Source organism: Theobroma cacao, chromosome 10 (assembly GCF_053813885.1).
Source record: "Theobroma cacao isolate CCN51 chromosome 10, ASM5381388v1, whole genome shotgun sequence".
Taxonomy (NCBI): Eukaryota; Viridiplantae; Streptophyta; class Magnoliopsida; order Malvales; family Malvaceae; genus Theobroma; species Theobroma cacao.
In genome coordinates this window covers 27,438,233-27,455,429 of record NC_142648.1, presented here as the reverse complement: position 1 = coordinate 27,455,429, position 17,197 = coordinate 27,438,233, and the positions used below count along the sequence as shown (strand labels likewise).

The following is a 17,197-nucleotide window of genomic DNA, read 5'->3' as shown; positions in this document are numbered from 1 at the left end:
AATCTTCATTTTTAATTATCATTCTAGTATACAGGTTATCCTTTGACATCATTTCATTTTTTTTTCTTTGGAACAAAAGGAATTATAAAGTTAGTACTGGCTCCTGCGACATAGCTAAATACCAAAATGAAAGCTTAATTGTTATCATTTCGAATAATATGATCAATAATAATCATCTGCTTTTCTATGATTAACAAATGGTACAGCCGACGGTTGCCCACTAGTCTTAAACAACCCTTTCTTCCGAGCAGAGCTCACGATCTTCTTCGGTGCACTAGGGAGAGGAGAGAATTGTTGCATGACCAGAACTGAGCCTGACGGTAAGAAATCCGCTGCTCCTAATGTTTCCCCGAGAAGTCCCAACTCAGGGCAATTGCTCCAGTCTGATAGCCCTACTGTCAATGGAGACTGCATGCCATGTCCTCTACCTACTGTGTACAAATCAAAATATGTACATACATTTTATCAACACTCAACTTTTTTTTGTTGGTCAAGATCGAAAATATTAATATTAAGAAATTTTTTTTGGTCATCTCAATTTTTCTGCAGAAATAGTATGGGCGTTGTTTGTACGGACATAGTGTTATGGCCATTGGCATGTTCTATCTTGGCCTCGCCAAACTTTTATATATTTTTATCAATTAATGAAGTGAATCTGTATTGACTGAGCAATATATATAAATGAAGATCATTCCACATAAGAACTTTTATTGAAAGTTTTGAGGTTGCAAAGTTCACTCTCTTTTGTACGATGACTACACAAGCATGTTGTTGAAGTCATAAGTTTTGGAATTTAAAGATGAATTTCTCTCCTTCTATAGATTTTGCCAGCATGCTTGTGTACGATAAACACTAGTATTTAATAAATCAACGTTGCTGATCTCTCTCCCATTTTTTGTTTCTTTAAATTCTTTTCTCAAGTTGTTATTCTTTTGACTTTCTTAGGGAGGACGATAGAAGCTTGTCTCAGCAGCCTTGGACAGTCCCTTCACACTATACTTGGAGTGAGCATCTCATGATTCCTGCAACTGCAACACATACTATGTAACACTATACAGTTTAGTACAATCGTATCTATTGCTTTATCACACAAAACCCAAAAGCAGCCCACAATACAAAAAATTGGACAATTATCAGATCTATGATGTATCGGAATGTTTTTTAGTGCAAAGCGAATCATATTTTGATTTTACTACCCAAATCAATAGTATTTAATAAACACAATAAATGCATTGAATACTACTCTCTTCCTTTGAAACAAAATTATTGGAGCATTGCCAACTAAATTCTACACTTACAGCAGCACTTGACGAGTTAGTTTTGCATCATACTCTGAAATTCCCTTGATTGGAATAATGCTTTCAGCATAAACGACTAGCCGCATTGTGTACTTAGACATGTGGATTCCAAAATCCTGAAGCTCTCCAGTACAGGGATCAAACATGACTAATGTATTGTTTTCACTTAGCAAAAACAATTCTCCATTCTTCCATAATGCCAACGGCCTCTCGACTCCAAGAATAGGACCAATTGTAAGTTGTTTAGTCCATGAATATCCATTCAAGACCCATATGTCATAGCATTTTTCCATGCCTTCCGTTGGATGAACAATTGTAGCAAGAGCTTCATTAAAGGGAGCAATACACCACAAACACCTAGCATTAGACATACCAAAATTCAACAAGGGTAATGTCGAGAAAACTTCTTCAGCCATGTCGAAAGAAAGGATCAAATAACTATCGTCATCACTAGTCACTTTCCAATAATAAATGCCGTTTATGTAAGTGTTAAACAAGAAAGGATCAATAAAGACGTTGGGATGAGGAAGTTCTCTCCAGGAATTTGTATTTAGGCTGTATAAATAAATCTGAGATGTAGATTTCGACCAAACACAATGAATAACCTTCACTAAAATCTTGTAATCATCAAACTTGCGATCAAACCCGAACCCAATGCAAAAAAAATAAGTGTAATCAGTGGAAGGAGTAGGGGATTCAGGAAGAAGCTTAACTTCTCTTGTGGAAGGATTCCAAAGGGTAATTGTATAACCATCATGCAAACAAAGCAAGCCATTACATGGACCAGACACTGTGAGTCGCCAACTATTACAGATAGAAACAGGCATATGGATTTTCTCTTTGACTTTTAGATTAAACCTGACGTCTTGTTCATCATGTTTCTTAATTTCCGTTTCAGTTGAAAGCAGAGACAAGTAAGGGACCTTGTCAAAACCCTTGAAGAAGAGATTGAGGTTGTTTCTATGGTTGGTGATAAAATAAGAGGTTTGAAAAGAAGAGTACCAAGATTTGCAAACCCACTTGAATCTCATCAGGGATTTAACAGGAAGCCTCAAAAGAATTTCCATCACCAAAATTTCTGATAATTCATTGTCGGTAATTGGCATCGACATGGAGCAATTCTTCCTTTTTTATCTAAGACAAAGGATTAAGACTTGATGACTTCAACTCAAAGGATACATCAACAACCAACAAAGATCATGCCGCAAAGTAAACTTTAAAACCCTCAGCTTTTCTATAAAGCCTTAAGATTGGTACAACTAGGTTTGGGCTAATATATTTATTAAATTTAATAAAAAAATAAAATAATGAAAGGAATTGCATTCACACTAAAATACTCAATTTAATAAGTGTTTGTGTCAAATTAAGTTAGTACTCTGCATGATCATTATGTTGATGAATAAATAAATAGAAAAATAATTTTTTATTAATTTAAATAAATTTAATGAGAAAAGAAAGATGGATATGTTAGAGCTTTATAAATATTGTATACAACTAAGATTCAATCGAATGTGGTAAATGAGAGGTTTTAATTCATAAATTTAAAATTAAAATATATTTATGATGGATCATGAATAGGGTTTTAAGAAAATATTGTTTCGGATAAATTTAAAGATGAACCATGGTCCCTCGCAATGCTGTATTGGATCTAGCGCTGGGTGCTTGGTGCAATGGGTTGCAGCTTGTAATTATTGTTCTACTGCTGCCAGGTTTTTGTTTCAGCACCAGTTTTTTTATTATGATCATGGGAGGCGCCTCTTTTTACTAAGGCACTCCCCTGGTTTCAAAATGAATGCATACATTCATATTTACATATTTACATACATACATATATATATATATATGTATATATACATATATACAGTTTCACAATTGGCTTGAATCTGCTGCCATCTAACTACAGATTCAGTGCGGTATTATAGAAATTAATAAATTTAGATTGATACATTATTTAATATTTTTTCAATTACTATATTGATGACTTTGGATTTTTGAAACTGATGAAAAGTATTTTATAGAAAGAAAAAAATTAACTATGACTGACGAACAAGTATCATGCCATGTCGAGTACGCCTTCGCCAAATTAATGCAGATATAGCTATCTGTTGAAAGAGATAGAAATGATTAAGAAAGGTGCCCTTATCTACTCATGTTAGACTTGTTATTAGTACAAGGGTTAGCAATCTTATTTCTGCAGCTTTTAATTAGGCAATGGGCCATTCGAAATCTTTTGCCTTTGAAAAGGGGGGAGGTTTTGAATTGATTTAATCAATAGCACACTAATAATGTTAATTAGTGGAAGCACAATGATGGGGCAAAGAGCATACATACTTGGACTCCGATTAGAGATACCTTGGAATCTGCAAAGTTAATGACCATTCCTTAATTAATTACATGTTTATTGGTTGACAAATAATGATAAACTATTAATCCACCTACAAAGCACAGAAAAAGGAAAATGATTCAAAGAAAGCTAATGGTGAAAGCAGCAAAGCATCCATGTAGATACAACAAAGTCATGGTATAATTTAAGTAGCTTGATGTAGCCTCATTGACAATGGCTGTATATGCCTATGCTTTTCCAATCTGTCCAACAAATGAAATATACCATAAGAAATTTATTCTTATCTCTTTTAGTTTTGTTTTTGGTCATTAAGATTATTGACCAACTAAATTCTCAATAATATTCTCACTACAATATTATTGCAACGTTGCCAACTAAATTCTACACTTACAACTGCACTTGACGTGTTATTTTTGCCTCATGCTCTGAACTTCCCCAGATAACAACTAGCTGCATTGTGTACTTAGGTGTGTGGATTCCAAAATCTTGAAGCTCTCCAGTGCAGGGATCAAACATGACTAGTTTATGATTTTCACTTTCCAGAAGCAATTTTCCAATATTCCAAAATGCCAACGGCCTCCTGACTCCAAGAATAGGCCCAATCGTCAGTTGTTTAGGCCATGAATATTCATTCAAGACCCATATGTCATAGCATTTTTCCATGCCTCTTCTTGAATGAACAATTGTAGCAAGAGCGTCACTAAAAGAAGCAATACACCACGAACACTCAACATTAGACATAAGGGTAATGTTGAGAAAACTTCTTTAGCCATGTCGAAAGAAAGGATAACCACCATCATCACCCATCACTTCCCAATGATAAATTCCATTCATGTAAGTGTTAAACAATACAGGAGTAATAACGACGTTAGGATGAGGAATTTCTTTCTAGGAACTCATATTTAGACTGTATAAATGAATTTGATATATAGATTCCAACTGGGTATAGTGACTAACCTTCACAAAAATCTTGTCATCTAAATTGCAATCAAACCCAAATCTGATGCAAAAATAATTAGTGCTATGTGCAGAAAGAGGACGTGAGATAGTGGATTCAAGAAGAAGCTTAACTTCTCTTGTGAAAGGATTTCAAAGGGTAATCCTATAACCATCGTGCAAACAAAGAGCAAGCCCTTACATGGACCAAACACTGTAAGTCTACGAATAAAGACAGGCATATGGATGACTTTCACATTAAACCTGACTTCTTGTTCATCATTTTCTTAATTTTCGTTTCAATTGAAAGAAAGGAAAAGCGAGTGAATTCCGTTTCAATTGAAAGGAAGGAGAAGTAAGGGAGCTTGTCAAAACCCTTAAAGAGAATATGAGATTGTTGTTTTTATAGTTGGTGATAAAATAGGAGGTCTTAAAAGAAGAGCACTAGGATTTACAAATGCACTTGAATCGCATTAAGGATTTAATAGGAAGCCTCAAAAGGATTTTTATCACCAGGATTTCTGACAATTCCTTGTCAGTAATTGGCATCCACATGGAGTAGTTCTTTGTTCTTTATCTGAAACAAAAGATTAAGACTTGAAGACTTCAACTAAAAGGAAGCATCAACAACCAACAAAGATCATACCGCCCGGAAAATTTTAAAATAGTACAACTAGGTTTGGGCTTTTGATTAAGTTAATATATTTATTGAATTTAATAGAAAAGAATTAAATAGTGAAAGGAATTGTATTGGCACTAAAATACTCAATTTAATAAGTGTTCATGTCAAACAATGTATGTATTCTGCATAATCATTATGTTGGTGAATAAATAAATAGAAAAATATTTTTTATTTATTTAAATAAAAATTCCATAAGAAGAGAAAAATAAATATATTAGAGCTTTATAATTATTGTACAGAACTAAGATTTAGTAGAATGGTAAATGAGAAGTTATCATCTCGTTAACTCATAAATTAAAAATAAAATATATTTATGATAAGTGAATGGGGTTTTAAGAAAACATTGTTTCGGATGAACATAGAGATGAATCTTGATTCTTCACAATGGGTTATAATCTCTTTTTTCTTTACTTTCAAAAATAAAAAATTTAAATATTATATCTTTTTAAATATAAATTAAAAATATATATTTATCGTTAAATTAAATATTTAAATCAAAGATGAATAGTATACTCTTATTAATCGAATTTAATTTTCTGGCACTTTAGGGAACAGCAATATGCTTTGGTGGTTTGAATGTGACAAATTATATATTAAGTTAACTAATATTTATTATCACTTTATTTAATTTAGCATTATACCACTAGGAAACTTCAAAACTGTTCCTTGACTTCCATCTCAATGAGGGAGCACCTAAATTAATATATATATATATATATATATATATATATATCGGAAATAGTATTAAAAAATAAGGTATAAATTAATATATATATACCAATCATAGACACAGGGCAACAAGAAACTCGTAAATTGCTAGTATATGTATGGCTCTCTTTGTTGAAATGTGCAAATTTCTTTCTGAATTACATTGCTCTTTGCAATGATCACCAAATGACGAAGCTGTGGCATAGTATTGTCAAAATTTAAAAGGTAATAAACATTTTTTTGAGAAGAAAACTTGTTTTATACCAGGAAAAATAAACGGCATGCACTGATGTCCACCGGTAGAAATCTCTTCTCTTGGTCTGCTATAAAACTGCCTTTTATGTTATAGCCATGGTTAGATTTGCTGCTCCAAGGTGTTTCCTCATTCATTTCTTCTTCCTCAAATTCATTATACTATTGGGTTAATTCTACTTTCATTAATACTGCTAATATTTATGAACTCTAACAACCCTGTTTCATCAGATAAATTAGATTATTTGGTTCGCAATAAATAATGTTTCTTGTGTTAAAGGAGAAAAAAAGAAACATACAGACTCAATTTCACCAACTTTAAAGCAAAAATTCCCTGAAAGTTCATCGGAATAATTTACAGTATTAATGCAATGATGTGAAGTTGGGGTTCTGCAATGTGAAGCTGAATTTGTGAGGTTATAAGTTTTGGTATTTAAAGTTGAATTTCTCTCCTTCTATGGATTTTGCCAGTAAACTATACATGTATATGACGTTATTAAATTTTAGTTCATAATACATGGCAGAGCACAATGATGCAATGGATTCAAAAATTCAAAAATTCTATTGCAAAAGGAATCATATTTTGATTTTACTACCGAAATCAGTAGCATTTAATGACTACAATAAACATATTGAATACTACTCACCTCCACGTTTCTTCTTCTCAATACAATATTATTGAAGAATTCCGAACTAAATTCTACACTTGCAACTGCACTTCGCGAGTTATATTTGTCATATATTCTGAACTTCCCCTAATTGGAACAATGCTTTCAGCATAAACAATTAGCTGCGTTCTGTACTTAGGCATGTGGATCCCAAAATCTTGAAGCTCTCTAGTGCAGGGATCAAACATTACTAGTTTATGGTTTTCACTTTCCAGAAACAATTCTCCATTCTTCCAAAATCCCAACGGCCTCCCAACTCCAAGAATAGGCCCAATTGTAAGTTGTTTAGTTCATAAATATCCATTCAAGACCCATATGTCATAGCATTTTTCCATGCCTCTTCTTGGATAAACAATTATAGCAAGAGCTTCATTGAAGGAAGCTATATACCAAAAGCACTCAGCCCTAGACATACCAAAATTTGGCAGTCATGATGTTGAGAAAACTTCTTCAGCCATGTCAAAAGAAAGGATCAGATCACCACTATCACCAAACGCTGGCCAATGGCAAATTCCATTTATGTAATGGCAAATTCCGTTTATGTAAGTGATAAACAAATGATGAAGACCATAAAAAAGGACCTTCGGATGAGGAATTTCTTTCCAAGAATCTGTACTTAGGCTGTATAAATGAATTTGATTTATATATTTGAACGAGATAATTCTCTCTTCATCGTGGACACGATTAATAACATTCACTAAAACCTTGTAGTCATCTGACTTAGGATCAAACTCAAACCCCATGCAATGAAAATAAGTACTCTCTACGGAAGGAGGAAGTGAGATAGTTGATTTAGGAAGAAGCTTAACTTCTCTCGTGGAAGGATTCCAAAGGGTAATCCTATAACCATCCTGCAAACAAAGCAAGCCATTACATACTCCAGACACTGTGAGTCGTGACCTACTACTATTACAGATGGAGACAGGCATATGGATATTTTCTTTGACTTTCAGATTAAACTCAACATCAGGTCCACCATGTCTCTTAATTTTTGTTTCAGCTGAAAGCAGGGAGAAGCGAGAGATCTTAAAATCCTTGAAGAGGAGATTGAGGTTGTCGTTTTTATGGTTGGTGATAAAATAGGGGGTTTGAAAAGAAAAGCACCAGGATTTGCAAACGCACTTAAATCTTATCAGAGATTTAACAGGAAGCCTCAAAAGGATTTCCATCACTAGGATTTCTGGCAATTCCTTGTCGATAATTGGCATTGACATGGAGCAATTCTTCCTTCTTTATCTAAAACAAAGGATTAAGACTTCAAAGGCAAGATCTCTAAGTGTGCAGCAACTCAAAGAATACGTCAACCAGCAAAGATATGCCGCAAGGCAAACTTTATTCACGGAATTGTATTTACATTTAAACACTCAATTTAATAAGTGTTTGTGTCAAACAAAGATACTATTACTTTACATAATCATTAGGTTCATAAATAAATAAATAGAAAAGTATTTTTTATTAATTTAAATAAATTTCATGAATATGTTAGAGCATTATAAATACTGTATACAACTAAAATTGAATAGAATGTGGTAAAGGAGAGGTTTTAATTCTTAAATTTAAAAATAAAATATATTTATGATCCATGAATGAGATTTTTAGAAAACATTGTTTCAGATGAACTTAGACAAATCTTGATTCTTCACAATGGGTTATAATTTTTTTTCTCTTTAGTTTCAAAATAAAAATTTTAATATTATATCTTTTAAATATAAAAAATATATATTTATCATTAAATTAAATATTCAAATCAAATGTGAATAATATGCCCTTATTAATCAAATTTAATTTGCTGGCACATTTGTGAATAGCAATCTGCTTTTGTGGCTTGAATGTGCGAAATTATGTATTAAGTTAACTATTTTTTATTATCACTTTATTTAATTTAGCTTTACACCACTAGGAAACTTCAAATTCCAACTCATTTAGTTCAAAATGTTACTTCCTCGAGGAAGCAATTAAATTAAAATTATTTATATATATTGGAAATAATATTAGAAAATAAGGTCTAAATTTATTATTTTAATATGTCAGTAGTTCAAATTTATTATTAATCTTTTAATTGGCTCAACTAATTAAAATTGAGGGGAAGATTATTGCTTCAGGACACGTGGGATTGGAGTTTTTCCTTCAATTTTTTTTTAAATTACAAAACAACTCCCAACTGAATATTTTATTAACTATTTCTCAACAATACTATCATACTTGTTTCAAAATTAAAATTATAATAATAAAAATAAGTCAATTAAAAAATTAATGGTAAATTTGAACCAACCACACAACAAATAAGAATACATTTGATGAACTGTCAACATAGAATATTTATACGCTTCAACAGAACAACACTAAATTAATTTGTATAGATAAAAATTTAAAAATTTTGCAAAATAAATATTTTTAAAATTGTGAATATTTATTTTGAAATATTTTCAACAATCGGACCAAACTTGCTTCCGAATTAAAAGTATGATAGTAAAATTAAGCCAATTAAAAGAAAGGCATTGTATTTACACTTAAATATTCAATTTAATAATTAACAAATAATAATTGTTTGTGTTAAAGAAAGGTATTGTGTTAAAGCTTTCCCAAAAATTGTTTATAATTCTTGGTTTAGCAGAGATTTTCTTTTATAGTTTAATTGGACACCATATACCAAACTCTCAATCTCTCTGTTGGGGAATAACTTAGCAGGTCCAATTCCTTGACCAACTGCAGGATGCTACAAGTTCTAGATATTGGAAACAACATAAATGACATATTCCCAGTTGGTTGGGAGCTCTTCCGGAGCTTCAGGTACTTGTTCTCCATTCCAATAAATCCCATGCTCTTCTGCCAGGTTCAGGGAGGAACATTTCTTTTCCAAATTAAGTTGCGAATTCTTTATCTCTCTGACAACGATTTTAGTGGTCCTTTGCCAACGAGGTATTTTGAAAGTGTGATGGCCATGAAGAGTATTGGTGAGGGTGAAAGAGAATTGAAGTATTTGGGACAAAAATACTATCAGGATTCTGTGAGGGTAACACTAAAAGGGATAGAGGTTGAACTGGTGAGGATCCTAACTATTTTCACTACCATTGACTTGTCGATAAACAGCTTTCATGGAGAGATTCTAGAAGTAATCGGAGAGCATCGTCCATTGAAAGTGCTAAACTTTTCCCTCAACAGCCTTACAGGACGAATACCAACATCTCTGGGTAATTGACAGTACTTGAATCATTAGACCTATCCTCCAACAATCTAACTGGAGAGATTCCTGGGAAGTTAACCAGTTTGACATTTCTAGCAAGGCTAAACTTACCACAAAACCAGCTTGTTGGATCCATTCCTCGAGGTAATCAGTTCGATACCTTTGAAAATGATTCATATATAGGAAGCTTGGGTTTGTGTGGTTGGCCATTGTCAAAGAAATGTAGCAGTGATGTGGCCCCAGAAACACCATCTTCAGAGTCTGAAGGGAATGGTGACTTATTCTTAGATGGACTTGGTTGGAAGGCTGTGGTGATAGGGTATGGAAGTGGAGTGGTGGTTGGCAATGCTGTTGGATATATAGTGTTCTTAACCGGAAAACCTCGTTCTCTTGTTCGGATAATTGAACGAAATCATCACAGAAAGATGAGAAAGACCAATCAGAGACACAGGGAAACAAGAAACTCATAAATTGCTAGTATATACCAGGAAAAATAAATGCCATGCACTGATGTTAGTCAGTAGAAATCTCTTCTCTTGGTCTGCTATCAAACTACCTTTTATGCTATAGCCATGATTAGATTTGCTGCTCCAAGGTCTTTCCTCATTCATTTCTTCTTCCTCAAATTCATTATACTATAGGGTTAATTCTACTCTCATTAATACTGCTAATATTTATGAACTCTAACAACCCTGTTTCATCAGATAAATTAGATTATATGGTTCGCAACAAATAATGTTTCTTGTGTTAAAAGAGAAAAAATAAAAACATAGAGACACAATTTCACCAACATTAAAGCCAAAATTCTCTAGAAGTTCATCGGAATAGTTTACAGTATTAATGTGAGACACCTAACTATAACTCAAGAGTATTAACCTTGAAGGCAATGATTTTAGTGGGCCATTACCACAATACTACAGTCACATTCCCCTATTGCCTGGGCAATCTTCTAGTGCTACATCATATTTACAGCATTAATGTGAGACACCTAACAATATCAGGAAAAAGCTAAAGAGTCTTGGTAAATGCTACATCATATTTACAGCATTAATTAATGTGAGACACCTAACTATATCAGGGAATAGCTAAAGAGACTTGGTAAGTGCTAAACAATTCAGGAGCATAAATATAAACATTTGGATGAGGAATTTCTCTACAGAAATCAGTATTTAGGCTGTATAAATGAATTTGAAATATAATTTTCGACTCGACATAGTGAAAAACATACACTAAAATCTTGTAGTCATCTAACTTGCGATCAAACCCGAACCCAATGCAATAAAAAGAAGTGTGAGATGTGGAAGGAGGACTTGAAATGGTGGATTTAGGAAGAAACTTAACTTCTCTCATGGAAGGATTCCAAAGGGTAATCCTATAACTATCATGCAAACAAAGCAAGCCATTACATAGACCCATCACAGTTTGTCGTACAGGTATATGGATATTCTCTTTGACTTTTAGATTAAATTCGTCAGGTCCACCATGTTTCTTAATTTTTGTTTCAGTTGAAAACAAAGAGTAGCGAGGGACTTTGTCAACATACCAGATGAGGAGATTGAGGTTGTTGTTTTTATGATAGGTGATAAAATAGGAAGTCCAAAAAGAAGAGCACCATGTTTTGCAAACACTTAAATCTCATCAGGGATTTAACGGGAAGCATCAAAAGAATTTCCATCACCAGGGTTTCCGGTAATTAGTTATTGGTAATTGGCATCAACATGGAGCAGCTCTTCGTACTTTATCTGAAACAAAGGACTAAGACTTCAAGACTTCAACATGAGCAGAGATCATGCGGCTGGAAAACTTTAAAACCCTCAACTCTAGGTTTGGGCTTTCCATTAAGCTAATATATTTAATGAATTTAATAGAAATAAAGGAAAATAGTAAAAAGAGTTGTATTTACACTTAAATCCTTAACTTAATAAGTGTGTGTGTCAAACAAAGTTACTACTCTTCATAATCATTATGTTGGTGAATAAATAAAGATTTTTATTAATTTAAATAAAAATTGTGTAAAAAAAGAAAATTGAATATATCAGAGCTTTATAATTATTTTATACAATTAAAATTTAGTGGAATGGTAAATAAGAAATTATCATCTCGTTAATGCATAAATTTAAATATAAAATAGATTTATGATCAGTGAATGGAGTTTTATTTTTTAAGGACAAACTTAGACACTAATCTTGGTTATTGACAATGGGTTATAATTTTTTTCTCTTTAGTTTGAAAAATAAAAACTTTAAATATTCATCTTTTGAAATATAAAAAATATATATTTATCATTAAATTAAATATTTAAATCAAAATATATATGAACTATTTTTAACTATCACTTTATTTAATTTAGCATTATACCAGTAGGATACTTCAAAACTGTGCCTTGACTTCCATCTCAACAAGGAAGCCAGAAGTTTCAATTTATCATTAATCTTTTAAGTGGCTCAATTACACTACCTTATTTTTTTTTTGGAAAAATGATGTGGTATAATGAAAAGGTAAAAGTTGACGGGGAAATTGAAAATGTTTGATTTTTCGTAATGATTTTGAAGGGAATATTATCACTTGAGGACACATGGAATTAGAGTTTTTTCTTCTATCATGTTATCCTCAGCTGTTCCAACTGAATATTTTATTAACCATTTCTCAACAACTCGTTTCAAAATTAAAAGTACCATAATAAAATTAAGTCAATTGAATCATTAATGGTAAATTTGATCCAACCACAACAACTGAACGAAATCATCACGGAATTGCTAGTCTATGTATAGCTCTCTTTGTTGAAATGTACAAATTTCTTTCTGAATTACATTGCTCTTTGTGGCATAGTATTGTCAAAATTTAAATGATAATAAACATGTTTTTGAAAAGATATACCAGGAAAAATAAATGGCATGCACTGATGTTAATCAGCCGAAATCTCTTCTCTTGTCTGCTATAAAACTTCCTTTTATGCTATGGCCATGATTAAAGCAAAAATTCCGTGCAAGTTCATCGGAATAATTTACAGAATTAATGTGAGACACCTAGCTATAACCTTAATGTTAACCTTAATGTTAATGATTTTGATGGGCCATTGCCACAATAAAATAGTTGTGGCAGTGCAGTGCTAAATCTTAAAAGCAACAAGATAAATGACACATTTGCCTATTGCCTGGCCAAATTCCAGTGCTACATCATATTTACACCAAAAATTCACCTAAGATTACTTGAACTTTAAACTTGGAGTGAGCATCTCAAGATTACTGCAACTGCAATTCTTTGTAGTTTACAATTGTATCTATTGCTTTATCACACAAAACTCAAAACAGCTGACATTATGAAAATCTACTAATAAAAAATTTATTTATATCTGTTAAATAAAAATTGGCTAAAAACTAAATCCAATATAACTAAGACAAGATAAAGGTTTAATTTCTAAATCTAATATAACTAAGACAAGATAAAGGTTAAATTTCTAATCAAAATCAACAAAGATATCAGTATGTTTTCTAGTGCAAAAGGAATCATATTTTGATTTTACTACCGAAATCAGTAGTATTTAATAAATACAATAAACACATTCAATACTACTCACCTCCATGTTTCTTCTTCTCAATACAATAGTATTGAAGCAGTGCAAACTAATTACTTCACTGGAAACTTCACTCCACGAGTTATATTTGCCTTATATTCTGAACTTCCCTTGATTGGAACAATGCTTTCAGCATAAACAACTAGCTGCGTACCGCACTTTGGCATGTGGATTCCAAAATCCTGAAGCTTTCCGGTGCAAGGATCAAACATAACTAGGTCATGGTTTTCACTTTCCAAAAACAATTCTCCATTCTTCCAAAATCCCAACGGCCTCCCAACTCCAAGAATAGGCCCAATTGTAAGTTGTTTAGTCCATAAATATCCATTCAAGACCCATATATCATAGCATTTTTCCATGCCGCTTTTTGGATGAACAATTGTAGCAAGAGCTTCATTGAAGGAAGCTATATACCAAAAGCACTCAGCCCTAGACATGCCAAAATTTGGCAGTCGTGATGTTGAGAAAACTTCTTCAGCCACGTCAAAAAAAAAGAATTAGATCACCACTATCATCAAACGCTGGCCAATGGCAAATTCCATTTATGTAATGGCAAAATCCATTTATGTAAATGTTAAACAAATGCTTAAGACGATCAAAAGAGACCTTAGGATGAGGAATTTCTCTCCAGGATTCTGTACCTAAGCTGTATAAATGAATTTGACTTATATATTTCAACGGGATAATTCTCTCTTCATCGTGGACATGATTAATAACATTCACTAAAACCTTGTAGTCATCTGACTTACGATCAAACCCGAGCCCCATGCAATAAAAATAAGTACAATCTACGAAAGGAGGAAGAGAGATAGTTGATTCAGGAAGAAGCTTAACTTCTCTCGTGGAAGGATTCCAAAGGGTAATCCTATAACCATCATGCAAACAAAGCAAGCCATTACATACACCAGACACTGTGAGTCGTGACCTATTGCCGCTGCAGATAGGGACAGGCATACGGATATTTTCTTTGATTTGCAAATTAAACTCGACATTAGGTCCACCATGTTTCTTACTTTCTGTTTCAGTTGAAAGTAGGGAGAAGTGAGGGACCTTAAAACCCCCGAAAAAACCCTTGAAGAGGAGATTGAGGTTGTCGTTTTTATGGTTGGTGATAAAATATGAGGTTTGGAAAGAAGAGCACCAAGATTTGCAGACACACTTGAATCTCATTAGAGATTTAACGGGAAGCCTCAAAAGGATTTCCATCACTAAGGTTTCTGGCAATTCCTTGTCAGTAATTGGCATCGACATGGAACAATTTTTCGTTCTTTATCCGAAACAAAGGATTAAGACTTCAAAGGCAAGATCTCTGCGTTTGCAACAACTCAAAGAATACGTCAACAACAAACAAAGATGATGCCGCAAGGCAAACTTTATTGACGGAATAGTTAAGAGAATTGTATTTACATTTAAATGCTCAATTTAATAAGTGTTTGTGTCAAACAAAGTTACTATTACTTTGCATAATCATTAGGTTGATAAATAAATAAATAGAAAAATAAATGTTTTATTAATTTAAATAAATTTCATGGATATGTTAGAGCTTTATAAATATTGTATACAACTAAAATTGAATAGAATGTGGTAAATGAGATATTTTAATTCATAAATTTAAAAATAAAATATATTTATGATCTGTGAATGGGATTTTAAGAAAACATTATTTCAGGTGAACTTAGAGACGAATCTCGATTCTTCACAATGGGTTATAATTTTTTTCTCTTTAGTTTCAAAAATAAAAAATTTTAAAATTATATCTTTTTAAATATAAAAATATATATTTATCATTAAATTAAATATTCAAATCAAATGTAATAATATACTCTTATTAGTCAAATTTAATTTGCTGGCATTTTTGGGAATAGCAATCTGCTTTGGTGGTTTGAATGTGCAAAATTATATATTAAGTTAACTATTTTTTGTTATCACATTATTTAAATTAGATTTATACCACTAGGAAACTTCAAATTCCATCTCATTTTCTTTAAAATGTTACTTCTTCGAGGAAGCAATTAATTAAAATTATATATATTTATAGAAAATGGAAATAGTATTAGAAAATAAGGTCTATGTCTGTAGTTCAAATTTATTATTAATCTTTTAATTGGAAAAAATGGCGTGGTTTATTGAAAAGGCAAAAGCTGACACAAAATTTGAAAATGATTGATTTTTTTAATGGTTTTGAAGGGAATATTATTGCTAGAGGATTCGTGGAATTGGAGTTTTTTCTTCTATCGAGTTATCTTCAATTATTTTTTGAAATTATAAAACAACTTTCAACTAAATATTTTATTAACTATTTCTCAACAATTCGATCAAACTTGTTTCAAAATTAAAATTATAGTAACAAAATTAGGTCAATGGAAAAATTATTGATAAATTTGAACCAACAATAGAATAAATAAGTGTACATTTGATGTAATGTCAGCATAGACTATTTATATGCTTTAACAGAACACTCAATTAATCTGTATAGATAAAAATTTAAAAATCTTTTAAAATAAATATTTTTAAAATTGTGAATATTTATTTTGAAATATTTTCGACAATTAGGCCAAATTCACTTCCGAATTAAAGGTATGATAGTAAAATTAAGCCAATTAAAAGAAAGGTATTGTATTTATACTTAAATATTCCATTTAATATTAAAAATAATAATAAGTGTTTGTGTTAAAGAAAATTACAATAAAAAACAATACATAGTGTTTGTGAAATACCTCATACTTTGATATAGTGATAAATAAAGTTGATCGAATGCAAATTGAGGTTAATTAAAATGTTTAAAAGTGATAAAAGACGAAAGGAGTAGTTTAGGATAAAATATTTCGAAAGTGAGAAAATAACAATAAAATAATAATAATTTTATCGGAGGAGAATTTGCGAGATAAAAGGCGATTCGGAAGTCAAGTGAGGCATAATAAGGTATTTTGGGTATCAAGGAGACAAGATAAAATTTTTAGAATAAAATAATATTTTATTAATGAAATAATATTAAAATATTAATATTTAGCCAGATGTCGAAATCAGTCATCAAGAAAGATCATATGGTTGATCCAAGTGGGGGAGAAGATGACAAGCCCGACTCTATAAAAATATTTTTCATGACATACATGTGATGGATAGTATGTTTGCATGCTAGGAGAGTCTCGAAGAATTTATAAAAGTCGGTATTGTACCTAGAGGTACAACAAAGTTGATTTAAGCCTCGAACTAAATCAAATAGAGAATTTACGATGAAATTAAGAATTTTAAAGTCTCAGAATGGTTTAATATGGTAATTCGGAGTTCGAAGATCAATTTGGAGACAAACCAGAATTTTCGCTATCTACGGGCAAAATGGTCATTTGCCACTTGGGACAAAATGGGAATTTTGGAAAAGATTCTTTTGGCCCCATTTGACTTATTGGAGTATAATTTGACTTATTGGAGTAAGATTTGAGGTTTAGAAGTGAAAAATTTTAATTTTGGTATAATTTAAAATATAGGGGTAAAATGGTAATTTTATCACCCCAAGGGCAAAACAGTAATTTTCCACCACCAAGACATTTTTT

At 31.8% G+C, this 17,197-nt stretch overlaps 4 protein-coding genes across 4 annotated transcripts; 1 reads left to right on the top strand and 3 right to left on the bottom strand.

The window, feature by feature from the left end:
• Positions 1-1,294: 1,294 nt before the first annotated feature.
• Positions 1,295-2,410, bottom strand: LOC148760558 (F-box/kelch-repeat protein At3g23880-like). Its single transcript, XM_088810530.1, has one exon. The coding sequence runs from the start codon at positions 2,408-2,410 to the stop codon at positions 1,295-1,297; it is 1,116 nt and encodes a 371-aa protein (XP_088666656.1).
• A 4,510-nt stretch (positions 2,411-6,920) lies between these two features.
• On the bottom strand, positions 6,921-8,096 carry LOC18587343 (F-box/kelch-repeat protein At3g06240-like). Its single transcript, XM_088810529.1, has 2 exons — positions 7,593-8,096; positions 6,921-7,172 (listed from the first exon to the last, which is right to left on the bottom strand). The coding sequence occupies exons 1-2, from the start codon at positions 8,094-8,096 to the stop codon at positions 6,921-6,923; spliced, it is 756 nt and encodes a 251-aa protein (XP_088666655.1).
• A 1,505-nt stretch (positions 8,097-9,601) lies between these two features.
• Positions 9,602-10,542, top strand: LOC18587342 (receptor-like protein 34). Its single transcript, XM_018128910.2, has 2 exons — positions 9,602-10,079; positions 10,169-10,542. The coding sequence occupies exons 1-2, from the start codon at positions 9,602-9,604 to the stop codon at positions 10,540-10,542; spliced, it is 852 nt and encodes a 283-aa protein (XP_017984399.2).
• Positions 10,543-13,699: 3,157 nt separating this feature from the next.
• Positions 13,700-14,891, bottom strand: LOC148760557 (F-box/kelch-repeat protein At3g06240-like). Its single transcript, XM_088810528.1, has 2 exons — positions 14,153-14,891; positions 13,700-14,052 (listed from the first exon to the last, which is right to left on the bottom strand). Exons 1-2 carry the CDS (start codon positions 14,889-14,891, stop codon positions 13,700-13,702), a joined length of 1,092 nt encoding a protein of 363 aa, XP_088666654.1.
• Between the last annotated feature and the right edge of the window lie 2,306 nt (positions 14,892-17,197).

Excerpts from the sequence above, each read along its gene's own strand:
- LOC148760558 (XM_088810530.1), bottom strand. The coding sequence starts at position 2,410 with ATGTCGATGCCAATTACCGACAATGAATTATCAGAAATTTTGGTGATG.
- LOC148760557 (XM_088810528.1), bottom strand. The coding sequence starts at position 14,891 with ATGCCAATTACTGACAAGGAATTGCCAGAAACCTTAGTGATGGAAATC. Across the intron at positions 14,053-14,152 it reads GCCAGCGTTTGATGATAGTG|CTTCCTTCAATGAAGCTCTT; the intron begins GTGATCTAATTC and ends TTTGGTATATAG.
- LOC18587343 (XM_088810529.1), bottom strand. The coding sequence starts at position 8,096 with ATGCCAATTATCGACAAGGAATTGCCAGAAATCCTAGTGATGGAAATC. Across the intron at positions 7,173-7,592 it reads CTAAGTCAGATGACTACAAG|CAACTTACAATTGGGCCTAT; the intron begins GTTTTAGTGAAT and ends TTATGAACTAAA.
- LOC18587342 (XM_018128910.2), top strand. The coding sequence starts at position 9,602 with ATGCTACAAGTTCTAGATATTGGAAACAACATAAATGACATATTCCCA. Across the intron at positions 10,080-10,168 it reads ACGAATACCAACATCTCTGG|CAAGGCTAAACTTACCACAA; the intron begins GTAATTGACAGT and ends TGACATTTCTAG.